At 38.9% G+C, this 25,886-nt stretch overlaps 3 protein-coding genes across 3 annotated transcripts; 1 reads left to right on the top strand and 2 right to left on the bottom strand.

Annotated features, from left to right (window-relative positions):
* The first annotated feature begins 98 nt into the window (after positions 1-98).
* Positions 99-12,745, top strand: LOC110663138 (receptor protein kinase CLAVATA1-like). The gene is made up of 2 exons (XM_058148108.1): positions 99-2,716; positions 12,689-12,745. Exon 1 carries the CDS (start codon positions 510-512, stop codon positions 2,469-2,471), a length of 1,962 nt encoding a protein of 653 aa, XP_058004091.1. The 5' UTR covers positions 99-509; the 3' UTR covers positions 2,472-2,716; positions 12,689-12,745.
* A 350-nt stretch (positions 12,746-13,095) lies between these two features.
* LOC110663137 (protein transport protein SEC23 D) lies at positions 13,096-20,998 on the bottom strand. The gene is made up of 14 exons (XM_058148107.1): positions 20,432-20,998; positions 20,109-20,174; positions 19,163-19,216; positions 18,875-19,047; positions 18,446-18,632; positions 18,155-18,300; positions 17,922-18,076; positions 17,568-17,649; positions 17,376-17,491; positions 16,220-16,318; positions 15,890-16,013; positions 14,827-15,104; positions 14,013-14,227; positions 13,096-13,905 (listed from the first exon to the last, which is right to left on the bottom strand). Exons 1-14 carry the CDS (start codon positions 20,757-20,759, stop codon positions 13,694-13,696), a joined length of 2,235 nt encoding a protein of 744 aa, XP_058004090.1. The 5' UTR covers positions 20,760-20,998; the 3' UTR covers positions 13,096-13,693.
* Positions 20,999-22,262: 1,264 nt separating this feature from the next.
* Positions 22,263-24,331, bottom strand: LOC110663136 (40S ribosomal protein S25-4). Its single transcript, XM_021822381.2, has 4 exons — positions 24,183-24,331; positions 24,015-24,089; positions 23,774-23,908; positions 22,263-22,614 (listed from the first exon to the last, which is right to left on the bottom strand). Exons 1-4 carry the CDS (start codon positions 24,183-24,185, stop codon positions 22,501-22,503), a joined length of 327 nt encoding a protein of 108 aa, XP_021678073.1. The 5' UTR covers positions 24,186-24,331; the 3' UTR covers positions 22,263-22,500.
* Positions 24,332-25,886: the final 1,555 nt, after the last annotated feature.

Raw genomic sequence — 25,886 nt, 5'->3', positions numbered from 1 at the left:
TTGCAGAATAATAGAATGAGAACCAGGTTCTCCAACCACTTGCTGCAATAGAATTAAACATAAAGCACATGCTTCTCTTGTTATCACAGCTTAAGTGTCAAAACTTGAGAATGTTTATTACTGAGTCTAAATATTCTTTCATTAAGATTAACTATTTCTGTTCTAAGCGGGGCACAATCTTAGTTGCTATGACGGAGACAGTTATTCTACAGTCGCTTTTGTTAAAGATATTCCATGGCAAAATTGCTGAGTTGCGAGCGTCAAGAGCTAATGCCACGTGTTTATCATGTTTTCCCTTGATGACCATGTTAGAAGTAAATTAAGAATGCACCAACGAAATTCCTATTGAAAAGGTGAAAGAAAAGGTCTTGCTTTTGATGCTCGCCCTTTTTTTTTTTTAAATTGGTTTGATTCTATGGATAACTGCTTCAATTATTACGAGTTGAAAGCCATATTTTCTTGATAAAAAAAAAAAAAATAGAAGTAACGCCATTGAGTGAGAACAAGAAATGAGAATTTCGCTGCAGCTTCTTCTGGTTCTTCTTGTATTTGCAATCAGCTCTGCTTACACTAGCGATCTTGAAGTTCTGCTCAAGCTGAAATCCTCCATGACAAGTACATGGGACTCCGGGCTTAAGGACTGGGATCCTTCAGGGGAATCAACCTCTCCTCATTGCTTTTTCTCTGGAGTTGCATGCGATGAGGATAAGAGAGTGGTGTCTCTCAATATGTCTTTTCACAATCTCTCTGGTTCAGTTCCACCTGAGATTGGGCTCTTGAACAAGGTAGAGAATCTCATATTGGCCGCTAATAATCTCACCGGAAGAATTCCTGCGGAGATGGCCAATCTCACGTCTCTAAAGATTCTCAACATTTCTAATAATATGTTTATGGGCAACTTCCCTGGAGAGATAACTCTCGGCATGACTCAACTTGAGGTCCTTGACATCTACAACAACAACTTCTCAGGTCTACTGCCAACTGGCCTCGTGAACCTCAAGAATCTCAAGCATCTTCATCTGGGTGGGAACTTCTTTTTTGGGAGAATACCTGAATCCTACTCCAAGATTCAGAGCTTGGAGTATTTTGCTTGCGGTGGTAATGAACTCTCTGGCAAGATTCCAGCAAGCTTGGCATATTTGAAGCGCCTGAAATATATGTACCTTGGCTATTTCAACTCTTATGAAGGAGGTATTCCACCTGAGTTTGGATCATTGACTTCCCTTGAAGTTCTTGATATAGCAAGCTGTAACCTCTCTGGTGAAATTCCCGCGAGTTTAGGCCACTTAAAGCATTTACGGCGGCTGTATCTCCAAATGAATTCCCTTTTGGGGGCTATCCCACATGAGCTTTCTGGTCTAGCTAGCTTGGAGCATCTTGATCTCTCAGTGAACCAACTCAGCGGAGAGATACCGGGGAGCTTCTCCAAGTTAGAGAATGTCACGTTAATCCATTTGTTCAAAAACAATCTGTCTGGTCCAATACCTCAGTTCATTGGCGATCTGCCAAATCTCCAGGTGCTTCATATATGGGGAAACAACTTCACATCTGAGCTCCCTGCGAATCTCGGCAGAAATGAGAAGGTTACACATCTCGATGCTTCTTCCAATTGCCTCACAGGATCGATTCCTCAGGATTTGTGCAAAGGAGGGAAGCTTTCTGAATTTATTCTCATGAATAATTTCTTCTCTGGACCAATTCCTGAGGAGCTAGGTTACTGCAAGTCCTTGACCAAAATCCGGTTAATGAATAACACACTCAACGGAACAATCCCTGCTGGAATCTTCAACATGCCTGCATTAACCATTATCGAGTTGACTAATAACAATTTCTCCGGTGAGCTTCCATCAAATATGTCCGGCAATGCACTTGAACGACTAGATCTGTCTAGAAATGGAATTACAGGAAGAATCCCTCCAGCCTTTGATAACTTTCTGAACTTGAAGAACTTACTGCTTGACGGGAACAGATTTTATGGTAAAATTTCTGAAGAAATATTTCGTCTCAAGTTCCTTTCAGGAATCAATCTTAGCACCAACAATCTCAGTGGTGCAATTCCAACTTCCATTTCAAGTTGTACTTCTCTAACATCTATTGATTTTAGTCGAAACAGCCTCGATGGGGAGATTCCTAGCGGGATTGCTTCGCTGAAGAATCTCGGAATGCTCGATGTTTCTCAAAATCACTTTAGTGGCCAAGTACCAAGTGAAATTCAATACATGTCAAGCCTGGTAGAGCTTGATGTCTCCAATAATAATCTATCAGGAAAAATTCCAGCCAGTGGGCAGCTTCTAGCATTTGATGACAGTTCATTTTCTGGGAATCCTAATCTCTGTCCTCCCCACAACATGTCTTGCCAGTCTCTAGTAAACTCAGCTCAAGCTTCCAGCAGTCATGGCTACAAGTGCTGGCATAGCATTCGAAAGCTTCTAGTCAGCATAATTACACTATGTCTCCTGTCCATATATTGATAGTCATCGTGTATGCTGTCCGCCAACCTATATCAGTATAATTCAACACAAATAAAGGATCTCAACCTTTGTTAATATTTGGCAACAAGCTCCAACCTGCTTGAACAAGTACGTACAGGAAGAGAACATTGTTTCCCCAAGCCCAGCGGCAACTATTTGCTGCACAAAATGCCTTCCGAGATCGCTTCCAAATTGCAAGCATAGGCTTTTAAATGGCGTTGCGATTGGGTTTCTTTGAAATTGAGGTTTGTCACGACCCAACCTATGGGCCGGACCGGCACTAAGACCTGGGCTAGCCTAAAGCCCCCGAGGCCCGTAGTAAGCCTTAACTATTCATTTACCCAACTCTAAGGCCCATTTGGGCCCAATTTCAATAAACCAACCGGACAGAGTCCGGCCATAAAATGGACCTACCAACGAGGAATTTTTGACTCACCCGACCTGTAAACACAATAAACAATCCATTGGAGAGCTCAGCTCACCCTCCACATACTCATATCATCATAATGATAAATGGGAGCTCAGCTCCCTCATCCAGTCCATCAAACATGCATATAATAATTTTACAGTTCCACAATAATAATTTAGTTTACAGACCCAACTCAAATAAACATTTCTAACACATGCGGAAATTCTAAGAGTAAATAAAATTACACAAATGTTGATAAACAACCTGCGAGGAAAGGAAGCAGGTTAACCTCAAAAATATCCTCCTGTGGCCTGGAAAAATATTGAACAGGAGTGAGCGTTCGACTCAGAGAGTAAAATATCAATTTTAACCATAATCTCTATAACTATCTAAAACTAATGCACCCTGTAGAGTGAAATGCAACATCAACAACATTTTCACATCATAACATCAAAAAGGTAAATTTGGAGCACTCACGCACCCTGTAACCTCAATCATAATATATGGGAGCTGATCCCCTATACAGCTCTCTTAAATCCAACCTGGTGCCAGCGAAGAACTCAGCTCGGACTTCCACTTAATAACCAAATCGGGGTCCCAGCGAAGAACTCAAGCCGTGTCTACCCCGAAGGACCGGGTCCCAGCGAAGATCTCAAGCCGTGTCTACCCGTCCTATCCATAGCTCACACCACATCACACGCACGCCAACGCACGCACACTGCTCCAATTTACCACAACAACATCCATGGCACGCTAACAGTTATGACTGCAACATAAATCGTGCCTAGAGTTTAACTACATAAATATATGCATATAAGTGATGCATGTGCATGCTTGAACATATAATAATATCGAAATTACAATTAAAATTAATATTTTACTCACAGACTTGACGATGGTCACTGAGGTGGTCAGCGGAGGAAGAAGGTCGGCTCACTGACAATTTTATTACAATCATTTAATAAATTTGACTCAATACAAACAAAGAAAAGACCAATACGTCCTAAGTCGTGCGAAAATTCAGCAGTCTCCCTATACCTAGGACCTACCCAACCTGCAAAATGGCTCAAAACACACTTCTATATTTACAATCCATATATCCACAGCTTAATCATATCACACAGCCCCTCCTGGGCCCATCAAATCAATCATCCATCACAGTATGTAATATTTCAATTTAATCCTTATAATTGACCATTTTTGAAAAAATTGCCCAAATAAGCTCTAAAAATTTTAAAACTTTGCCCCGCGGTCCTTAGCAATATTACTAAGCTATTGCAAAAAGAATCATAATTTTCTAAGCTACCACGAATATTTTATGAATTTTTATCCTATTTAAGCACTAGAAAATTACGAAAAAGTAAGGTTCGGGTTTACCTTTGCCAATTCCGACTTCGGGAACGCCCGTGGGACCCACCGAAAAACGGTATCAGAAAAATTTGAAATTTATGTCGCCGCGAAGCTCTCGACGAGTGGAGCGTGCTGGTACCCTCGGTTTTCTCGTGGGATTCACGATTTTCGAGAAATCTAGCCCAAAAGTCGAATTGGGCTAAAAACTTCCCGAGCAAAAATTGGACAAACCGCTCGATGGATTTCAGAGTTCTTGGTGTCTATGGAAAGCTCTCGCCGAGTAGATGATTTTAGACACAAGACCCGGTCCAATTGGTGGCCGGATCGACCGGATTTTTGCCGGGGAAGCCGAAACGCCGCGCGCGCGAGGGAGGGAATTCGCGCGCGGTTTCTGGCCGTTTAGGGCGGCGGCCGGGAGGTCGGGTGGAGCGCCGGTCGGGGTGGCAGGGGAGGTGGGCGGCAGTGGCGAGGAGAGAGAAAAGAGAGAGAGAAGGGGAGGAGGTCGACGCGCGCGGGGAAGGAAAGAAGAAGAAGGAAAAGGCCGGTCCGATTCGACCGGTCCGATCCGGTCCGGTTCGATTTGGTCGATCTGATTCAAGATACAAAATTTTGAATTTTTACTCTGCCTTGGGACCGAAAACAAGGTCCAAAAATTTCGAAAAAAAATTCCAGAAAACTCAGAAAAATACGTAGACTCCAAATATATTTTTAGTTTTGCCACGTGGTCTTTAAATTAATTTTTAAAAATCATCAAAGTTTATATTTTCGGAAAATCGAACCCGATTTTTAAAATCCGAAAAATCTCAAAAAAATACCTAAAATTTAAATAAAATTAAAATACAAAAAATGCTCATAAATTTAAAATTTTTGGGGTGTTACATTCTTCCCCCCTTACAGAAAATTCGTCCTCGAATTTTACACAAGGCAGAATAAAGCACATGATTATACATTGAACAAATAAGGGTACTTGCTACGCATGTCCCGTTCTGACTCCCAGGTGTACTCTTCCACTGACTGACTCCTCCACAAAACCTTAACCATAGGGATCTATTTGGATCTCAGCTGCCTCACTTGGTAGTCCACTATGGCTACAGGCTGCTCCTCAAATGTCAAGTTCTCTTTTAGCTCTATCACATCCGGCTGTAGTACATGAGAAGGATCTGGAATGTATTTCCTGAGTATGGAGATGTGAAACACGGGATGAACGTGAGAAAGGTTGGGTGGTAGCTCCAACCGGTAGGCAACTGCTCCAACTCTATCAGTAACCTCAAAAGGTCCGATATACCGAGGTGTCAACTTGCTCTTCTTTCCAAATCTCATGACTCCCTTCATTGGAGAAACCTTCAGGAATACATAGTCGCCCACTGCAAACTCCACATCCCTCCGTCTGGGGTCTGCATAACTCTTACGCCTCGAAAAGTCTTGATCGTTCACGATTAAAGGAACTACCTCTGAAGTATACTGCACTAGGTCTACATCATGCACCTTCGCTTCCCCCATTTCTGTCCAACACAGAGGAGACCTACACTTTCTTCCATATAATGCCTCATAGGGTGCCATCCCTATCTTTGGAGTGGTAATCGTTGTTGTAGGCAAACTCCACCAAAGCTAGCTCATCCCATTGACCTCCAAAATCCAAGACACTCATGCGAAGCATGTCTTCGATGTTTGGATTGTCTTTCTATTGTCCGTCTGCGAGGGTGGAAGGCCGCATCAAGTTCAACTGTGTGCCAAGTGCCTCCTGCAACTTTCTCCAAAACCGAGAAGTGAACTGGGGCCCTCTGTCAGATATTATGGAAGCCGGAACTCCATGCAATCTGACTATTTCTCGAATGTAGAGCCGGCGTCTTGTCGCGAATATGTAGTCTTCACAGGTAAGAAGTGAGCTGATTTGGTCAAGCGGTCTACAATTACCCATATCGAATCATATCCTCGCATGGTACGAGGCAACCCAGTCACAAAATCCATAGTGATCTTTTCTCACTTCCATTCTGGGATAGGGAGCTCTTGCAGTTTCCCTGATGGTCTTTGATGTTCAAACTTCATCTTCTGACAAGTCAAGCACTTGGATACAAAGTCTGCTATATCTCTCTTCATGCCATTCCACCAATAGCTATCTTTCACATCATGGTACATCTTGGTGGAACACAGGTGGACATCTGCATGTGTAGTGTGCCTCTCGCATGATTTCATTCCTGAGGTTGTCCACATCGGGCACACATATCCTAGAACCTTGCACTAGGGCGCCATCATTGGCAAATCCAAACTCACCACCTTCACCTTGCTGTACTCTTTCTATAATCTTCATCAATTGTTAGTCTCTGTGCTGGGAAACTCTAACTCCCCTCAAGTCCGGCCTCACCGAAAAGTGAGCCAACAATACCCCCTCATCTGAAAGATCTAGGATTAAACCTTGATCCATCAACTCATGTACCTCCTGAATCAATTGTCTCTTCTCTACTGAAATGTGCGCCAAACTGCCAGAAGATTTTCTACTCAAGGCATCTGCCACAACATTGACCTTTCCAGGGTGGTACTGGATGGTGCAATCATAGTCTTTCAGAAGCTCCATCCATCTCCTCTGTCTCAAGTTTAAATCCCTCTGTTGGAAGATGTACTTCAAGCTCTTGTGGTCGGTGTATATCTCGCACACTTCACCATACAGATAGTGTCTCCAGATCTTTAGTGCAAAGATTACAGCCGCCATTTCCAAATCATGGGTGGGGTAGTTCTGCTCATGCCTCTTCAGCTGCCTTGAAGCATAAGCCACTACCTTTCCATTCTGCATCAAAACACACCCTAGGCCAACTCTGGAGGCGTCTCAATATACGGTGTATCCTTCACCACTCACAGGTAGTGTCAACACAGGGGCAGTGGTTAGACACTCCTTAAGCTTCTGGAAACTCACCTCACAGTCATCTGTCCAAATGAATGGAACATTCTTCCTGGTCAACTTAGTTAGGGGAGCCACTATCCTGGAGAAATCTTATACAAAACGCCTATAGTAGCTAGCTAAACCCAGAAAACTTCGCACCTCAGTGACTGTTGTAGGCTTAAGCCAATCAGTTACAGCTTCAATTTTCTTGGGATCTACTTGAATACCGTCACTAGAAACCACATGTCCCAAGAATGAGATGCTTTCTAGCCAAAATTCACATTTTGAAAATTTGGCATATAGCTGGTGCTCCCTCAACGTCTGCAACACCATCCTCAAGTGCCACACGTGTTCTTCCTCGGTCTGAGAGTATACCAGAATGTCATCTATGAATACGATGACAAAACGGTCCAAAAATGGCTTGAACACCCTGTTCATCAAGTCCATGAAGGCTGCTGGTGCATTAGTGAGTCCAAAAGACATCACTAAGAACTCATAATGACCATATCTTGTCCTGAAAGCCGTTTTGGACACGTCCTCATTCCTGATTCTCAATTGATGGTAGCCTGATCGCAGGTCTATTTTGGAAAAGAATCTAGCTCCTTGGAGCTGATCAAACAGATCATCGATCCGAGGAAGTGGATACTTGTTCTTCACAGTCACCTTGTTCAGCTGTCTATAGTCAATGCACAACCTCAATGACCCATCCTTCTTTCTAACAAATAGAATAGGAGCACCCCAGGGTGAAGTGCTCGGACGTATGAAACCCTTGTCCAAAAGCTCCTGTAGTTGCTCTTTCAGCTCTTTCAATTCTGCTGGTGCCATCCTGTAAGGTGGCATGGATATGGGGTTTGTACCCGGCACAACATCAATACAAAACTCTATTTCCCTTCCTGGTGGCAACCACCGAAGCTCCTGCAGGAAGACATCCATAAATTCTCTGACAACAGGAACATTTTCCATGCTGACACCTTCTACAGATGTATCTCTCACCAATGCCAAATACCCTTGGCATCCACGCCTCAACATTTTTCTAGCACTAATTGCTGACACCAAATTATATGGAGCCACGCTCCTGTCACCATCAAAGCTAAACTCTTCCACACCAGGTATGTGGAAATACACCTTTTTGTTCCTGCAGTCTAAAGTGGCATAGTGAGTTGACAACCAATCCATCCCCAGGATTACATCAAAATCCATTACTGGTAGAGGAACCAAGTCTGCTGGGAGGATCTTTCCATCCACTACCACTGGGCTACCCGGAAAAACCATATCTACATCTATGTTGTCGCTAAGTGGGGTAGCTACTGACAAAGGGCATTCTAAAGTTGTAGGGTTTCTACCCAACCTCATGGCAAACACAGGGGAGACAAATGAGTGCGTAGCACCCGGATCTATCAAAACACGAGCCTCATAAGAACAGACCAGAAGAATACCAACAATCGCATTTGAAGCTTGAGCATCCCGGTGGGTCGGGGTGAAAACCGAGCTTGACCCTACCCGAGTGGCGAGAACCACGATCTAACTTCTACCTCGACCGCCTCCAAATCCACGTCCCCCTTGTCCTCGGCCACTGGCCCATCGCCGCCATGTTGGAAGTACCGAATACAATCGCGAGGAACATTTGCAATGAGAACCGTGACCCCATCGTGGCTCATCAAAACGGGCATTCTCTAGCAAAGTGACCTGGTTGGCCACACCTGAAGCATACTCCTGATCCCATCAAACAAGGTCCTGAATGTCCTCTTCCACACTGTGCACAAAGTGCCAAGGAGGATCCTGAACCAGACCCAGAACTGCTGTACCCTGAACTGTGACCACTGCTGGATCCATACCCTGGTCTGAATCCTCGAGATTTGTGTCTAAAACCACTCCTCTTATTCCTGCTTCTTCCTTTGTAAGTAGTTTGGCCACCACTATCCGTAATACCCATGTGGGGAACACCTGAAGAACCCTCTGCTCTGTTTTTCTTTGCTCTTCCGCCGTCATCCACAGCATAGCTAATCTCAATCTGTCTGGCTCGATCAACCACCACATCAAAAGACTGATCAGACATCATGGCCAGGTTCGCATACCTCCTGTCAAGCCCCTTTAGGAATCTTTTCACCTTCATAGTTTCGTAGCTCTTTGTAGGGGCATACACTCGATTCTAGAAATTGCAGAGCATACTCATCTGGACACGCCATTCTGTCTTAAGGCCTCAAAGGCCCACTGCTTTTGATCCCTGAAGCTTTCTGGCACAAACCGATTGATAAAAAGTTCCACAAACTGAGCCCATGTCAAACCCTCCATCCGGGGTAACACATAGTCATTCATCCATTGTCTAGGCATAGGCCCCATGACATGCTGCATACACTCTATTAGTCTTCTATCAGTCAACTGTAATTCTATTCCTGCCTGCCTGCAGGAATCCAAAAATCGATATGCATCGTCTGACACATCATAAGTACCAGGCACCAACTTCTTGAAATTGATTATCTGTTTGTAAGGTTCTCCTCTTGGTGCGGTGGACTGCTGCTGCTGTGGAGGGTGGACCATATATTGTGCCATCATATCGATGGTTCTCTGTAACCCAGCGAGAGTAGCTGCCATGGGGTCCATGGGACCCTATGTCATAAAGGACTGATCCTGTACTGGGGGTGGCTGCTCCTCTACTTGAGCAGCTTTAGGCCTCCTACCCCGCCTCCTCGGGGCAGGTGCCTCATCCTGTGCCGACACCTCGTCAGGCACATCTGGTTCTGGTGCAGTGGCAGCTCTCCTGCTTCTACGCATTTTCTTGAAATTCAGCAGCATTAGCCCACAAAATTCAAAACTGCACATTACATAGCTTTATAGACTCATGTTTACACACAATATATAAAGCAGAAACTAGAAGCAAAGATGACAATGCAAGACGAATATGGACCCTATTTTTCCGCATGTGACTCCTAGTAGACTCTTCTCAACACTTAGACAATTTTTCCCTAAGAATCTGGAGCCTAAGCTCTGATACCACATTTGTCACGACCCAACCTATGGGCCGGACCGGCACTAGGACCTGGGCCAGCCTAAAGCCCCCGAGGCCCGTAGTAAGCCTTAACTATTCATTTACCCAACTCTAAGGCCCATTTGGGCCCAATTTCAATAAACCAACCGGACAGAGTCCGGCCATAAAATGGACCTACCAACGGGGAGTTTTTGACTCACCCGACCTGTAAACACAATAAACAATCCATTGGGGAGCTCAGCTCACCCTCCACATACTCATATCATCATAATGATAAATGGGAGCTCAGCTCCCTCATCCAGTCCATTAAACATGCATATAATAATTTTACAGGTCCACAATAATAATTTAGTTTACTGACCCAACTCAAATAAACATTTCTAACACATGCGGAAATTCTAGGAGTAAATAAAATTACACAAATGTTGATAAACAACCTGCGAGGAAAGGAAGCAGGTTAACCTCAAAAATATCCTCCTGTGGCCTGGAAAAATATTGAACAGGAGTGAGCGTTCGACTCAGAGAGTAAAATATCAATTTTAACCATAATCTCTATAACTATCTAAAACTAATGCACCCTGTAGAGTAAAATGCAACATCAACAACATTTTCACATCATAACATCAAAAAGGTAAATTTGGAGCACTCACGCACCCTGTAACCTCAATCATAATATATGGGAGCTGATCCCTATCTGACTCTCTTAAATCCAACTCGGTGCCAAGAACTCAGCTCGGACTTCCACTTAATAACCAAATCGGGGTCCCAGCGAAGAACTCAAGCCGTGTCTACCCCGAAGGACCGGGTCCCAGCGAAGATCTCAAGCCGTGTCTACCCGTCCTATCCATAGTCCATACCACATCACACGCACGCCAACGCACGCACACTGCTCCAATTTACCACAACAACATCAATGGCACGCTAACAGTTATGAATGCAACATAAATCGTGCCTAGAGTTTAACTACATAAATATATACATATAAGTGATGCATGGGCATGCTTGAACATATAATAATATCGAAATTACAATTAAAATTAATATTTTACTCACAGACTTGACGATGGTCACTGAGGCGGCTGGGCGGAGGAAAAAGGCTGTCCCGGCTCACCTGACAATTTTATTACAATCATTTAATAAATTTGACTCAATACAAACAAAGAAAAAGACCAATACGTCCTAAGTCGTACCGAAAATTCGGCAGAGTCTCCCCTATACTTAGAACCTACCCAACCTGCAAAATGGCTCAAAACACACTTCTATATTTACAATCCATATATCCACAGCTCAATCATATCACACAGCCCCTCCTGGGCCCATCAAATCAATCATCCATCACAGTATGTAATATTTTAATTTAATCCTTATAATTGACAATTTTTGCAAAAACTGCCCAAATAAGCTCTAAAAATTCTAAAACTTTGCCCCGCGGTCCTTAGCAATATTACTAAACTATTGCAAAAAGAATCATAATTTTCTAAGCTATCACGAATATTTTATGGATTTTTAATCCTATTTAAGCACTAGAAAATTACGAAAAAGTAAGGTTCGGGTTTACCTTTGCCAATTCCGACTTCAGGAACGCGCTCGGGACGTCTGACAATGGGGGGCTAGCCAAAACTTCGGTGCAATTCGGAGACTTTTCCGCAGTGCATTCGCCGAATTTCGCAGAACCGGTCAATCCGAATTTCCGCGAATCGAGGATACCTACACGAAGCCCATAACATGGGGGTTAGTACATAAATTTTTCAGAATTTTCTAAGCTCATTAAATGCTCGGAAAAATACTGCGAAGTTCTGTGGGACCCACCAAAAAACGGTGTCGAAAAAATTTGAAATTTATGTCGCCGCGAAGCTCTCGACGAGTGGAGCGTGCTAGTACCCTCGGTTTTCTCGTGGAATTCACGATTTTCGAGAAATCTAGCCCAAAATTCGAATTGGGCTAAAAACTTCCCGAGCAAAAATTGGACAAACCGCTCGATGGATTTCGGCGTTCTTGGTGTCTATGGAAAGCTCTCGCCGAGTAGATGATTTTAGACATAAGACCCAGTCCAATTGGTGGCCGGATCGGCCGGATTTTTGCCGGGAAAGCCGAAACGCTTGCGAGAGGGAATTGCGCGCTTCCGGCCGTTTAGGGCGGCGCTCGGGAGGTGGGGTGGCGGCCGATCGGTGGGTGGCGGCAGGAGGAGAGAGAAAAGAGAGAGAGAAGGGGAGGAGGTCGACGCGCGCGGGGAAGGAAAGAAGAAGAAGGAAAAGGCCGGTCCGATTCGACCGGTCCGATCCAATCCGGTTCGATTCGGCCGGTCCGATTCAAGATACAAAATTTTGAATTTTTACTCTGTCTCGATACCGAAAACGAGGTCCAAAAATTCCAAAAAAAAATTTCAGAAAACTCAGAAAAATACGTAGACTCCAAATCTATTTTTAGTTTTGCCACGTGGTCTTTAAATTAATTTTTAAAAATCATCAAAGTTTATATTTTCGAAAAATCGAACCCGATTTTTAAAATCTGAAAAATCTCAAAAAAATTCCTAAAATTTAAATAAAATTAAAATACCAAAAATGCTCATAAATTTAAAATTTTTGGGGTGTTACAAGGTTCATATCTCTTTTTTAAAACAATCACCATTATTTAATAAAAAAAAATTCAAATAATGATTTAACTTCTTTTTTTTTTTCAAGTTTTTATGATGAAATCATATTAAATTTTATATATACAAGTATTTTTCACATTTTAATAGATTTGTTAAATGTTATAAATGATTTTATCTTTTAAAAGGAGAAAGTTATTTTTCTTAATTTTTTCTTCACTCAGGAAAATGTTTTCTGTTCACTAAACTCAACTATTGATCTCAAAAGTCAAGATGAGTTCCATCTCATATTAGCATTAATTTATATATCTAAAATAAAATAGTAAATATTAAAATAAGATATTATAATACACTACTACCAATCAACGAGCAACAAATAAAAATTTGTAACAATTCCAAGGAAAAGAAAAAAAATAAAAAGGGGAAACGCTTATTCACCTGTCAAAATAACAAATACACTCGCAACAAAGAAGATGTTACTGGAGTCATCTCCAACATATTCGTCAAAACAGTTCCACATCACACATTTCTCAAGAGATTCAATTGCCAATTGTAAAATTTAAGTCAAAAAAGGAACATCTACTGCCTCTAAATGTATTTGACTAAGTAGATTCCCTGTAACAGCTAAAAACTGTAACCCCTAGAAGAACAGCTCTTAGCACCATTTGATTCACCCGTATAGTTGTTGCAACCAAAAGCACAGGCAAATTTCCAGTGCCTGCAACCTTGATATACAATGACTAATCTATGTTCCTAAATATGATCTGTATATGATTTGTGAAGGAAGTGAATTTCCGAGTGATTAGAGAAGGTACACCTGTTTTGATAACCCCCACTTGGATCCAATGGTACAAAACTTTCAAATCTTAATTGGCCAAACATAGTTTTGAACCACACATGCTGTACTCCATATCAATATTTGGCTCATTTCTTATCAATTTCAGCACCTCCAACGAATGTGTGAGCTCAGGATTTTCTGTACTGAGTATGATTAGCTTATGCTATTGGTCTTTTATTTCATGTATTCCAACACACTTTGGGTGATGTCTTCAAGGAAAGAAACAAAACCCATGACACTTGTGAAGCCATTGCCATCTACATCCTGTTCCTCAATGAGGTAATTCTCAAAAGCAGAGGCATCATCTTGCCCTCCCCGAATAAAAATCAGTCTTGGAGTTATACTTCTGTCTTGCTTCAATTTGTTAATTGTAGTTCTCAAAAAACCTGGGTAGAAGACATTTGTTTTAGAAGGCAAGGCAAATCAAAGCACATTCTTTCCAAGAATACATTTCTTCTTCTGAAAGCAGCAACAAATGATAAAAACAACTTACAATCCTGGGGTGGAGGAAAAGGAAGTGCAGGATCTGCTGTAGATGAGTAGAATACAATTAGAGTTGTAAATGCATCAAGGAAAAATATTGGACTACCACTGGTAATTAAAGCAGCACGGCTCAAAGAGTGGCGAGGATATGCTTGTTTATCTGGTGTAGAATATGACATTAGTACCGGATATACAGCACGATGAAGGGAACTTGGTTCAAGTGCACTGCACCAAAAATTTAATAGGAGCGATTTCCACAATTAATTTGTTAATAAAGTAAATCAGAATTAATTCTCAAGACTATAGCATTACTGTGCAAGAAAAACTTAAATAACATATACATAAAGGTCGACAACAAATTCATAAAACTTCAACATATCTATGACAATAACCTTCAAAAATAAAAGAAAAGAGAAATAAAACTAATCACACAAATTAACTTCAAAATAACATTTGCAAGAAATCTTCATAGAAACAGGCATATACAGGCCAAAAATTTTATCTGCTCCAGCATGGAAAATAAGTATATATATATATATATATATATATATATATATATATATATATATATATATATATATATATCTTTTGCATATGATTGAATGACAATAATTATCAATAAGATATTAGGATCATAATTTCAGCAATAAATATTTCAATGCTCCGCCAGAGTAGGTGAGTGGGAGAGAAGGTTATCTAATGACAACTTGTCCTTGGTCTCAATTCTCTTAAAAAATTGTTAATCATTGTCATTTCCAGTTCCAAGATTGCCAAATGATTCCCTCTCAGTTTAAAAAGTGATCAAATATAAAAATCATACATACCTGAAAAGACACTGTAGGTAGATCCGGTAGTCAGGGTGGACACCTTCTTCGTGGAAGCGCAGAAGAGGATTTCGAAGCAAAGCAAAAACTAGACGAGATAAGGGCTGCAGTTGTGGGCATTGTGAGAATGCAACATCAATCTGACCAGTTACTGAACTCCCGTTCTTAAACTGAACCAGTTTACAAGCATCATTATATTGAGCTGTGAGGATTACAAGCCAATCATGAAGCAGCATCCTGCCCTCCCGAACCCCTTGCTCCAGAGATGCTAATATAACCTATGAAGTGAAAAAGTTATAACCGATGTACAATGAGTTTCAATTATGTTTGATAATTAGGAACAATTCTTTGCATTTTCCTTAATTACCATTAGAGTCAACAAACAGCAAACAAATATTTTAAGAAGCAAACCACATATGAAAAAACTATACCCTAACTTAGGTTAATGTGATGATTTTTGGCTTGACAATCTTTTTTTTTTTTTAATTGGTTTCGCACTTGCTCAAGGGGACTAAACTGATTCTTGTTTTGGACATGGCATGTGTGAGAAAGCCAAGCAAATATGTACCATTCTAATCAACAATACCCATCACTACAAGAATGCAAAAAGAATTAGGAACATTTAGCACTTGAACAAGAATTAGTCAGACAAATATTGATATAATACATTTTAAGTGTCATTTCCAAACAGGATTGAGATTCTTTACATCCACATCAGTTGGTTCTCACATGCCATTAGTGGGAGAACAGCATATTCTACAAGTAAAATGCATATACCTGCCTCTCACTTTACAAGGAGCAAGTTCATTCAAAATTAGAAAGAGTTGTAAGGAGGAAAGCAATGTCCCAAAATAACTAAACTTTAAAAAACACATTCCAATTGTATACTATAGCATTTAATTATTAAAGTTTACATTGTTCAAAAAGTTCTTTATTTTATTAGCAGCCAGAATTGGGCTATATTTCTTAATGAATATGCCACTGGATCACTAATACTGTCAAACCTTGCCGCTTTTACTTTTAACGAATTATATTATTATTCAATGGAGAGAGGAGATGACACCTTGTGAACAAGAACTGATAGAACAGCTTCAGAATCAACACTGTCATAGAGTTCGTGAACATTTCGAGCAGCACCAAATTGCAAAGTTCGGATCCTCAATCGCCGTTTAAGGGCATGCTTCCCTCTGCATAAATATACAGCAATTAAAGATGAGCTTAGAACAGATGAAGGGCGATCAAATGTCAGTAAGAAAATGTAAGTTGCATGAACAATCTACAAGCTTAACCTCTTCAACACACCTAACCAACATATGATATATCTAATTTGCATGCCATTCAAAATCATTTATATCAAACAAGGTGACCAGTTCACATTTCAATTTATTCATACCCACTTGCAGAAACCAATCCTGAACTTGAAAGCTCTTCAGGAGGCACAACAACCGTGTACTGAAATGCAATCTGAAGCACGGGTTGTTCTGATGCATGTCTGCAAAAGAATGAAAACACAACCTCTCATCTTCCTGTTTGAAACTTGTGTTCAAAAGAAGTTTAAATAAAGTCAATATATCGTGGAAAGCAATTATTAACTGTGTCTGACAGAAGAAAAGGTAATGTGAGGGGAGGGAGAGAGAGAGAGAGAGAGAGATCATATAAAAACACAACCCATTTCAATGCAGCTAAAAGATCATCACAATGAAAGGTTGAGAAGATAACACATTATTGCAAAAAATTAGCCATTCATAAAGGAATTATACCTGCAATCTATCATTTATATCCATGTATTTAAATTAATTGAAAATAAGTGGAACTTTCCATTCCAAATTACAGCAAAAAAAAAAAGAGATACATCTATCATTTCCCCACATTTACCGACTGGAAAAACGTGTGCATAAATGTGCATATTATTTTTCCCCTCATAGTCACACATTCAGAAATTCTTTGCTGTTTCCTAAGAAACAAGTGGCTCTACATTCATTTATGGAGTTTTTGTTGGCCAAAGAAATGGCAAGAGAACCAAGTCAGAGAATGCATACAGCGATGCAATATGCATTTGACAGTTAATTTGTGAGCCTATCAACAGAAAGGGCAATACAATTTGCATCATAATTATGACAGATAAAACAAAATAAATTATTAACTTCCAAATATACATGCCAAATGAAATTCAAATTTGCTGCCAGTAATATTTGTTGTATGCTTCAATCCATTTCATTTGTTACTGACAAGGATGCATAGCTTATAACTACAGGTAATATGTCACCATTGCATATTTGACATTTGATAAATAAAGGGGAAAAACAAAGTTGTCTTAGATTGTACATTAAAAAGATGTCCGTGACTCACAGCAAGAATCTGCAAGATTCTTGCAATAAAACCAAAGGAAATACAGTAACATTGAGTTTAAGTTTCACATGCATTACCTACTTGAAACCATGTGATAAAAACATTTTCTTCACATGCTTAATGTGAACTTCATCAAATGCCAAATAACATTTAGCTTACTAAGGATCATAGAATCTTGGGTATTAGAGAAGTATATATACCTTGAAAAGCCATCTGTACTCGCAAAATCAAAGTCATAGACATATGTAGCATAAGAATCACAACAAATAATGTGCTGAACATTTTCGTATTGTGGATCTGGGAAGAAATGACCATACTGCAATAAACAGTCTAAGCATGTCACAAATTTGGTGAAACTCATTGACTTATTAAAGAAAATGAAAGCCACTTACAGAATGACCAGGCTTAAATTCAGAAGATGTCCTCAATCGAAGTATACAACCAAAAGCATATGGTCGACTTAACATCCGATAACTACAAAAGTACAAGCACAAAACTATACCTGAACAACAGACCCACTAAAAATGATCATAATATCACTTTTTCAAGTGAACTCATATTTACATTATATAGAACATCTATAAGGTTTTATTCGTAATACATGCATACTGTATGCCTTACAGATGATAAACATAATGCTTTCATTAAAATTATTTGAAAAATATAAATTATAAATGTTATTTTCATTAATGTGATAAAATATAAATGACATGTTGAGCACTGATTACTAGTACATAGATACTCACATGTCCTGAGGAAGTGTTGAGTCATCAGTATTTGAATACAGAAACAATGAGCCTCCACTTTCAATGCTAAGAAACTTAAGGGATGCTAAATCTGTGTACTCATTTGTAACAGCAAAGATGTCCACGCAAACACCAGCTTGAACAGCGACAGCAGCCTGTGAAATACATGTTATTGCACACATTTCCCAGAACTTAATACTCAAAATTAATAAACAAAAGTTAAGCCAGAATACCAGATCTCTGTAGAATGGTGTCTGCTCTGGCAGCAAAGCCCTGTCTGCATCCTCACCCTTACTAGCATATTGTTCACCATACCTCCTTGTGTCTAACTGCCCGGCTCCATAATCAGGAGGACCAGATATAAAGGCAAAGACTCTAGCTGCAATCATTTTCAATCAAGCAGCAACATGATTCACATCTTCAAATACATAAACTTTCTAAACCAATGAGAAAACAATTGGTCATTCATTATTGTAATTCTAAGCAACTAAAATGGAACATGAGCTTTAAACAGCAACACAGACCTAAAGCAAATATGTTTCCGTACTCTGATCCAAGGTACTTAAATAGGGCTTCCATTGCAACACCGAAACCCCGTCCACCCATCAAAACACCATCTAGCCCTTGACCTGCACCTGTGGTTCTTTCCCATGCAGTTGTTGGCCTAAGTGTGTCAAGTGCAACTGTAATACGGTCTTTACAAGTATCCACCTGCAACAAAAGCACTCAATTTACAATGGTTCCATATTTAATGACAAAGCATATGTGATTTTCAAGTACTGAACAAGAATAGACAACCTTCCAACAGAACAATGACAGCAGAAGAAAAAGATCACAACCCAACTCAGGTATGAGTACCAGTGGACATCAATTAGGTGATATTTTCTAATTAGCTTTATCAAAAGCAATCAAATAAAAAGAATACACCCAAAAAAACCACATGACCAACATACTGGGGCCAAGAATTGTAGTAAAGGCATGGCATCTTCAAGCTCAATTGGCAGGGTGCCCTCAGTATCAGGAGGAATAAACACATTCTTTACTACTGAAATAGGCCCCTGAACATCATACAACCCTATTTTGTGGCTGAAGGTTGCAAGCCCAAACAAAGCACCAGGTGCAAGAGCTGCAATAGAAGTGAAAAGAAAAGTTCCCGTCAGAGGTCATATAGATCCAGTCCTGCCAAAGAGGACAAAGAACTGTTTTGATCTAGAAATATTAAAATAAAGGAGATTCTTGACCTTCTAAAGCTGCTTGCAGCGCACTTTTAGTAAGCTCCAAAAATTCTTCTGAAGCTGCAGATAAATCCAAGAAGAGTTCATAAAATATTGATCTCTTCGGAAAAGAATACAAAAAATATATAATAGGCTATGAGGCTTACAAATAACAAGAAAACATAAAAACCACAAGAACTGAAGTTAATTTTAAATAAGAGAGAGCATAATGTTACTTCTAGACATGCCAACTTGTCTTACATGCTCAAATCAAAATATAAAAAGTTATACCTCAATTCTTAAACTAATTTATAAACAACAACAACTAACCGTTAATCCCAAATTGGTTGGGGTAAACTATATTGATCCTTTTTTGCCATTCAACTCTATTTAAGACTAATTCTACATCAATATGCAAGGATTGTATACCTTTTGAAAGTACTTCCCTCCACATCATTTTAGGTCTCCCCCTTTTCCTCACTCCTTCCACCACTAATTTATCATATTTTCACATAGGAGCATTTGATTCTCTACGTTGGACATGGCCAAACTATCTTAATCGGCACTCTCTCATTTTATCTCCAACATGTGCAACGTGCACTTTTTGGCAGATATGATCAATTCCTATTTTTAATCTTACACATTATTGTAATACCAAACATATATTTTAAACCAATTTATAAAGCATACACATATATATATATATATATATATAATTCCAGTTGCCAAGATTATGTTAAATTGAGAATAATTGCATTACTTCGTTAATGGTCATTTAAATTATTAAAAAAAAAAAATCAGTTTGCTTTTAATTATTGTGGACTTCATAAAGTCTGATCAATTCCCATTATCATGGACAATTCTTCTGATTCATTCAAGTAACTTAACAAATTGCAAGAATAAGAATCTATAATTAAACTGAGCTATAAGTTAACACACTATAATTTAACTGAGCCAACCAAAGAAATCTTACACGACAAATCAACAGCTGCAACATAGACTGGACGAGCTTCCATCATTTCTTCCTCTGAGCCCTCAACTACAACAAAATAGCACAAACACAACATGAATCACATTAGGGTGAAAAACAATAAATGAACAGATAATCGTCTCTTTGGATGCTTAGAAAACATAAAGAGAAGCAAGGAAATCAAAATTCAGTGTCACTCAGTAACTGAGAAAACAATCCATTAATGCAATACAACATGGAACACTGCACAATAATTCCCTTATTTTCTATCAAGATTTTTCTAGCATCAGAACAAAATAACGAACACAAAGCTTCAAGTCACTTACTAGGCAACTCAAGATCGATAAAAGAGGACATCATCTCGGCACAAGACTGAGGATGCGAGTAACGCGTAATGGCACGTGAGGTGAGCCCATTGAGGGTTCCACAGAGAGCGCAGGTCCAGGCCCACTGGTCGAGTTCGCAGTAGGTGTTGAAGTAGGCGTAGCAATTCTCGCATCGAGGCAGTAAATGACCGTCCGATCCATAAGTTGGCGGCTGGCCGTTCTCGTCCTTGGTAGCGAATGGGGTCACAGTGACTCCCCAAGGTAGGCCTGAAGATTCCTGCGCGTCTTGGTCCATTGGGAATCGGGAAACGGTGGCACGAACCGCCATGGTGATTTCGATACCTTTCTTTCCCCTTTGTTTTTCTTTGTCTTTTGGTTTCGCGAGAAACAAACGGAGATGTAAGAAATGGGGGACTATTGAATCCGTAGGGCGGCTTGGAAAGAGCTGGAGGATCTACGTGGGAAGGACCAGCGGATTTATGCCACATCTGATAGATTCAGCGAACGTGGCATAAGGGTTCTTGCTGGCTTTTTTAAGGATTGCCAGAAAATGAAACCAATAACAGGCTTCAAAAGCCAATGGCATTTTTAAAATTTTTTTGAAATAAAAAATAAAAAAATGGCATTTTATTTTCAAAGATTATAATTAAATAATTAATTCATTTTATAAGTGTTAAAGAATTATAAAATTTCAATTTCAATTTCTTTTCTGTATTTGATATAATCCAACAATCAAAATTTCCAAAATAGTGGTTCTAATATATATTTTTTTTAGGATAAATAGTGATTCTAATATGAATCTCATTGAAATTGACTTTAAGAAAGGCAAACACTATTGGTCCATCCCGATTCCAATTTTAAACAGTTCAATCCCGATTTTAAAAAGGTACCCCTTTTTTTTATATCTGAAACAAAATATTTCATTAAGTTTGAGGGGAATACAAGAAGTGGGCAACCATAAGCCCAAAGCTATTGGCCCAACCTGAAATGTGCTTCAGAAACATCCAAAGACTTAATTAGGTATCACCACCACGCGCGCCAAGCAGGCAAGGAGAAATTAGAGCAAGGGGCATTCAAGCCCTAGCCAAAACCAAATACAAAGAAAGCTCAAAGACTCGGAGGAAGTAAAGACGGGCATTCTAATACCTAAGTCTTCAACTCCTCCGCAGCCTAAGGGGATGAGAAGCCTAACCAGAAATCGAGCATACAGGCTAAGCCCTCCCAAAAGCCACCAAATGAGGAGTACATAAAACCGATCTCCTTAAGGGGGGGCATTGGAAGCTACCACTATACAGTATTTTTAACCACAAGTCGGGCGTTACCTCAAAAACAACCCAGACTTCCAACTCCCTACATTTTTTAAAGCCACCTCCACACACACCACAGTACAAATAACCCATTATTAAATTCTCGCCATAAAGCTTATGGATCTACAACAAACAATACAAAAAGGTAAAATACAACCCAATCCAGAGGTGAGGAGGGAGCTAAACACACTCCAAGTCTAGGAATAGCCAAGGAAAGCAAGCTCAACGACAGAGAGAGTCAGAGAGAGAGAAAGAGGCTCAAGAAAGACTAGGAACGAGAGAGTGAAGCTAAAGACTTGGAACGAGAGAGTGAAGCTTTTCTTGTTGGATTTCCTAGTTTTTTTCAATAGGAGTGTTGCCAACGATGTCCTAGTTGGAAATATCAAATTGCACACATTTACTAACATACTATCAGATTGCATAGGTATAGATTAATGTTAAGACCAGTTTAAATTCAGTTGATTATCTAGTAATCAATCAACTCATTATTCGCATCTACTGCAGTAAAGGAAGGAACCGAGTCAGAAGTGAAAAGAGTAATGCTCTCATGGTATAGAGTTCAATTGGTAGCCAAAAAATCACAGAGCATTCACCATAAACAACCTTTACAAGGTACAAGTAATAAAAATATCAGAGCAAACATTCAGTCAACATCTCATCTATCTTCCGATTAAAAAAAAAAAAAAAACATGCAGTCAACCTCTTGCAACAAGAGTAACATCATACGGGTTAATATCAAAATGCTGACTAAATCATTTCCTCCTAGGTATTTGTAGCTCTGGTGTAAATCTGCTGGCTAGCATGAGCAGATATCATCCTGATACCACCTTTTGCCATCAGATCCTTGATTGCCCGACGTGCCAGAGATCCATTGATCTGTGGAAAATGGAAACAACTCCTCAATCAGCAAATAGTCTTCATATCGCAAAAAAAAAAGAAAAAAAAATGTCAATATACATGGCCACCAATGTAGCCACTCATAGAATATCATCAAACTTGAAATGAGGCCAGAAAGTGGCAACGAATCGCAAGTGCCATAATTTATTTCTCCGCGTGTATGCATGGCACCTATGCTCCTATTTTGGAAATATTGCTCCCGTCTTAATTTCATCTACGATTTTTAAATTTAAATTAGTTACTGAACTTCAAATTTGTATTCAAGTATATGATATATTTCAATGACCACTGTTGATGGTAAACCTATAGTTCCCCGACAATTAACATTTCTCAGTATTACAAGATCATACTAGCTCATAAACGTAAGGAACAATCAAGAACTGATCACTTGTGTTCTCTGCACTTGTGCCATGTAACCATTAAATATTCTACAACCCAATTTCAAGACAGTTAAATGCTAAATAATCATAATACAACTGCAATGTTCATAAGCATCAAACAAAAAAAAAAAAGACAAAATTACATTCGAAAGAAAAATGAGTCACAACTAGAATAAAATTATGATCATGTTACCCACAAAAGGAATAATATGGAAAAGTTAACTTCATCATAGACAAATCCATCACATGTTTTATCCTTTCTCTATTGTTCTTGGAGAACATATATACTATGTCTCTGTTCTGTTGGGTGTGTTTAAATCATGTTACATGCAGTAAAACAGGACTTCACATTTAGCTTAATTTAAAACAGAATTTCCGATCAAGATCACCCATGATTAAAAGCATCTCAATAAATGACAAACAAAATAACTAAAAAGATAAGAAAACATTATAAATTTATAACTTCTAGACAGCATGAGAACACCAAAACATCCCACAAATTCTAATCAGCCATCATACAATGCTTGTGAAAAGTTAACAAAATTTTAGACTCTACAATATTATTCTGAGATAGAAATCAAATTTAAGGCCATGCCAAACTTACAATCCAACTTATTAACTATTAATTGGGCATGCAGTACCAGCCTGTGCATTGAACACTAAACTAAAATGGATGTCAAAGATTCCATACTTGTAGCTTCACCGTGAATGAAAAACCTTAAACGCAATTACTAGAAGATTGGAAGTTGAGATCATACCCTCAGTCTGTCAGACAAGATTGAAGAAGTGACAAGCTTGTACTTAGGAACCTCCGAAAGGAGTTTATCATAGGTGGCTTGGTCGAACAAAACCATGTTGTTCACCTTCTCCTTTTGCTTACCCTTGCTCCATTTCTACGCACCAAACCAAACAAAACTAATTCTCGAGTTTCACAAACTAATATAACCTTCATCTATGAACCCAAAAAAAAAAAAAAAGATACATATTAGACATAATTACCTTCTTCTTTTGCTTCCCTCCACCAGATTTGACGGGCTTAGAGGACGGAGGTGGAGCCTTATCCTTCTTGGGTGCCTGCCAGAAGTAGAACAACACTTATAATCTTTTCTGTTTTCGCGGAAACCAATCGGAGAAGGAAAATTGAAAAAGAAGAAGCTGTTAACTTACCATTTGCTCGAAGGAATCGCAGACGTTTCACTGTGAAAATAGAACTGCGGCCGCGGCAAAGGCAGAAGGAGAAAAGTGGGTTTAGGGTTTGAAAAAGACAAAAGGAGATACACGAAGCGAGCAGGGTAGGGTTTTATCGGTGAGAATTGGGCTTCTTTATTGGGCTTGCAAGCCCATAAGTCAAGGAAGGCTTAGCAATTCCTTATTAGTTATTCCTTTCCTCAGTTTACCTTGGTTTAGGGTATGCAGAAATTGCACCCTAACTCTGAAATAAGTTTTTTTTTTGGTCTAAAGTTGATACACGCATACATCGGAATACAAAATTTACTATATCAACACTCACTCCTAGGTAATTGCTGATTGAGAGGAGCATTTGCAATGCATATGAGCCCATACACACCCATCCATAATCGATGTGGGAGCCTGAAGGCTCAGTCCCAATTGGCACGCCCACGTTCATGTAGACCTCAATCACAGAGCCACATCAGGACTTTTTTGCCTTACGCTCTCAGAGGGTTTGCTTTTTCCTATCTAAGATTGGCACGTGCATACACGAGAACACAAGACTTACTATACTAATACTCGTTCTCAGGCAATTACTGACTGAGAGGAGTTTTGGTAACGCTTATGAACCCACGCACACACCCATCCAATGTGGGAGCTCAGAGACTCGAAATAAGTTATTTACTTACATGTTTTTCACCCTTTCCTGTGGCAAAGTGAATTTATTAAGTGTAAGGTTTATTTCTGAAAATGTCATGTAATTTAGGCTTTGTTCGTTTTATGAAAAATATTTTTTACATTTTTTAGTGTTTGAGCACTCAAGAAAATTAGTTAATAAAAAATATTTTACTAGTCAAAGGAAAACTTCAGTCATATTTAAGGAAAACAACTTTCATTTTTTAAAAGAGAAAATTATTTTTCATTTTTTAGATTTTGATAATCTTACACTTATATATACATAAAATAAACACATATCATTAATTTAATATTACAATCAAATAATAAAAAATATTTTTATGTTCATCAAAAATATTTTTTCAGAAAACATCTTCTATGGAAAATATTTTTCATATAAAATTTATTTCTGTAAAACAAAAAGAGTATTAATCTAACTCAGTTACCAGACAATATTGTTGTTTTTCCTGTCACTGAAATATTGAATAACTCCTTGTATTAGATTTCTAGCCGTCCTAGATTGATTTAAAATATAGAGTTCCTGTTCACATGTTTATTTCCTTTTAATTATTCTTATAAAATATTATATTATATTAATAATTTTTAAAAATAATAATATTATCCTAATTTTAATAACTGTAACACTTAATTATACATACTTTTTAATAATTTGAATAAATTAAATTATTTTTAAGCATTTTTTGACTAAATACTTAAAGTGTTTAAAAGTTATTTTAAAGTAATTTTATTAAATAATTAATTATTTATTTTTAATTTAATTTATAACTTAAAAAATATATTTTAAGTAAAAAATTAAAAGTAAGTAACCAAACCAAATACTCTTATAATCGTGTTTTAATTAAATTTCACGATTAAAATTTTTTTAAAAAGAAAGAAAATCTAGTTTTGAAATTAAATTCAATTTAAAGTCAATTTAAATCAGACCTAATTTGATTGGATACTAAATTCAGACTAGATAATGGATGGGCAAATATCGAGGGTGAGTATTTAGTTCAAATCGAACTG

The sequence above is a fragment of the Hevea brasiliensis genome, chromosome 6, assembly GCF_030052815.1.
Source record: "Hevea brasiliensis isolate MT/VB/25A 57/8 chromosome 6, ASM3005281v1, whole genome shotgun sequence".
Taxonomy (NCBI): Eukaryota; Viridiplantae; Streptophyta; class Magnoliopsida; order Malpighiales; family Euphorbiaceae; genus Hevea; species Hevea brasiliensis.
The sequence above is the reverse complement of the archived record's forward strand: the minus strand, read 5'-3'. Positions and strand labels throughout refer to the sequence as shown.

Excerpts from the sequence above, each read along its gene's own strand:
- LOC110663138 (XM_058148108.1), top strand. The coding sequence starts at position 510 with ATGAGAATTTCGCTGCAGCTTCTTCTGGTTCTTCTTGTATTTGCAATC.
- LOC110663137 (XM_058148107.1), bottom strand. The coding sequence starts at position 20,759 with ATGGCGGTTCGTGCCACCGTTTCCCGATTCCCAATGGACCAAGACGCG. Across the intron at positions 19,048-19,162 it reads GCTGCAAGCAGCTTTAGAAG|CTCTTGCACCTGGTGCTTTG; the intron begins GTCAAGAATCTC and ends CTTCTATTGCAG. Across the intron at positions 13,906-14,012 it reads TTTTCCTCCACCCCAGGATT|GTTTTTTGAGAACTACAATT; the intron begins GTAAGTTGTTTT and ends TCTTCTACCCAG.
- LOC110663136 (XM_021822381.2), bottom strand. Across the intron at positions 23,909-24,014 it reads GAGGGAAGCAAAAGAAGAAG|AAATGGAGCAAGGGTAAGCA; the intron begins GTAATTATGTCT and ends TTTGGTGCGTAG. Across the intron at positions 22,615-23,773 it reads TCTTGTCTGACAGACTGAGG|ATCAATGGATCTCTGGCACG; the intron begins GTATGATCTCAA and ends CATTTTCCACAG.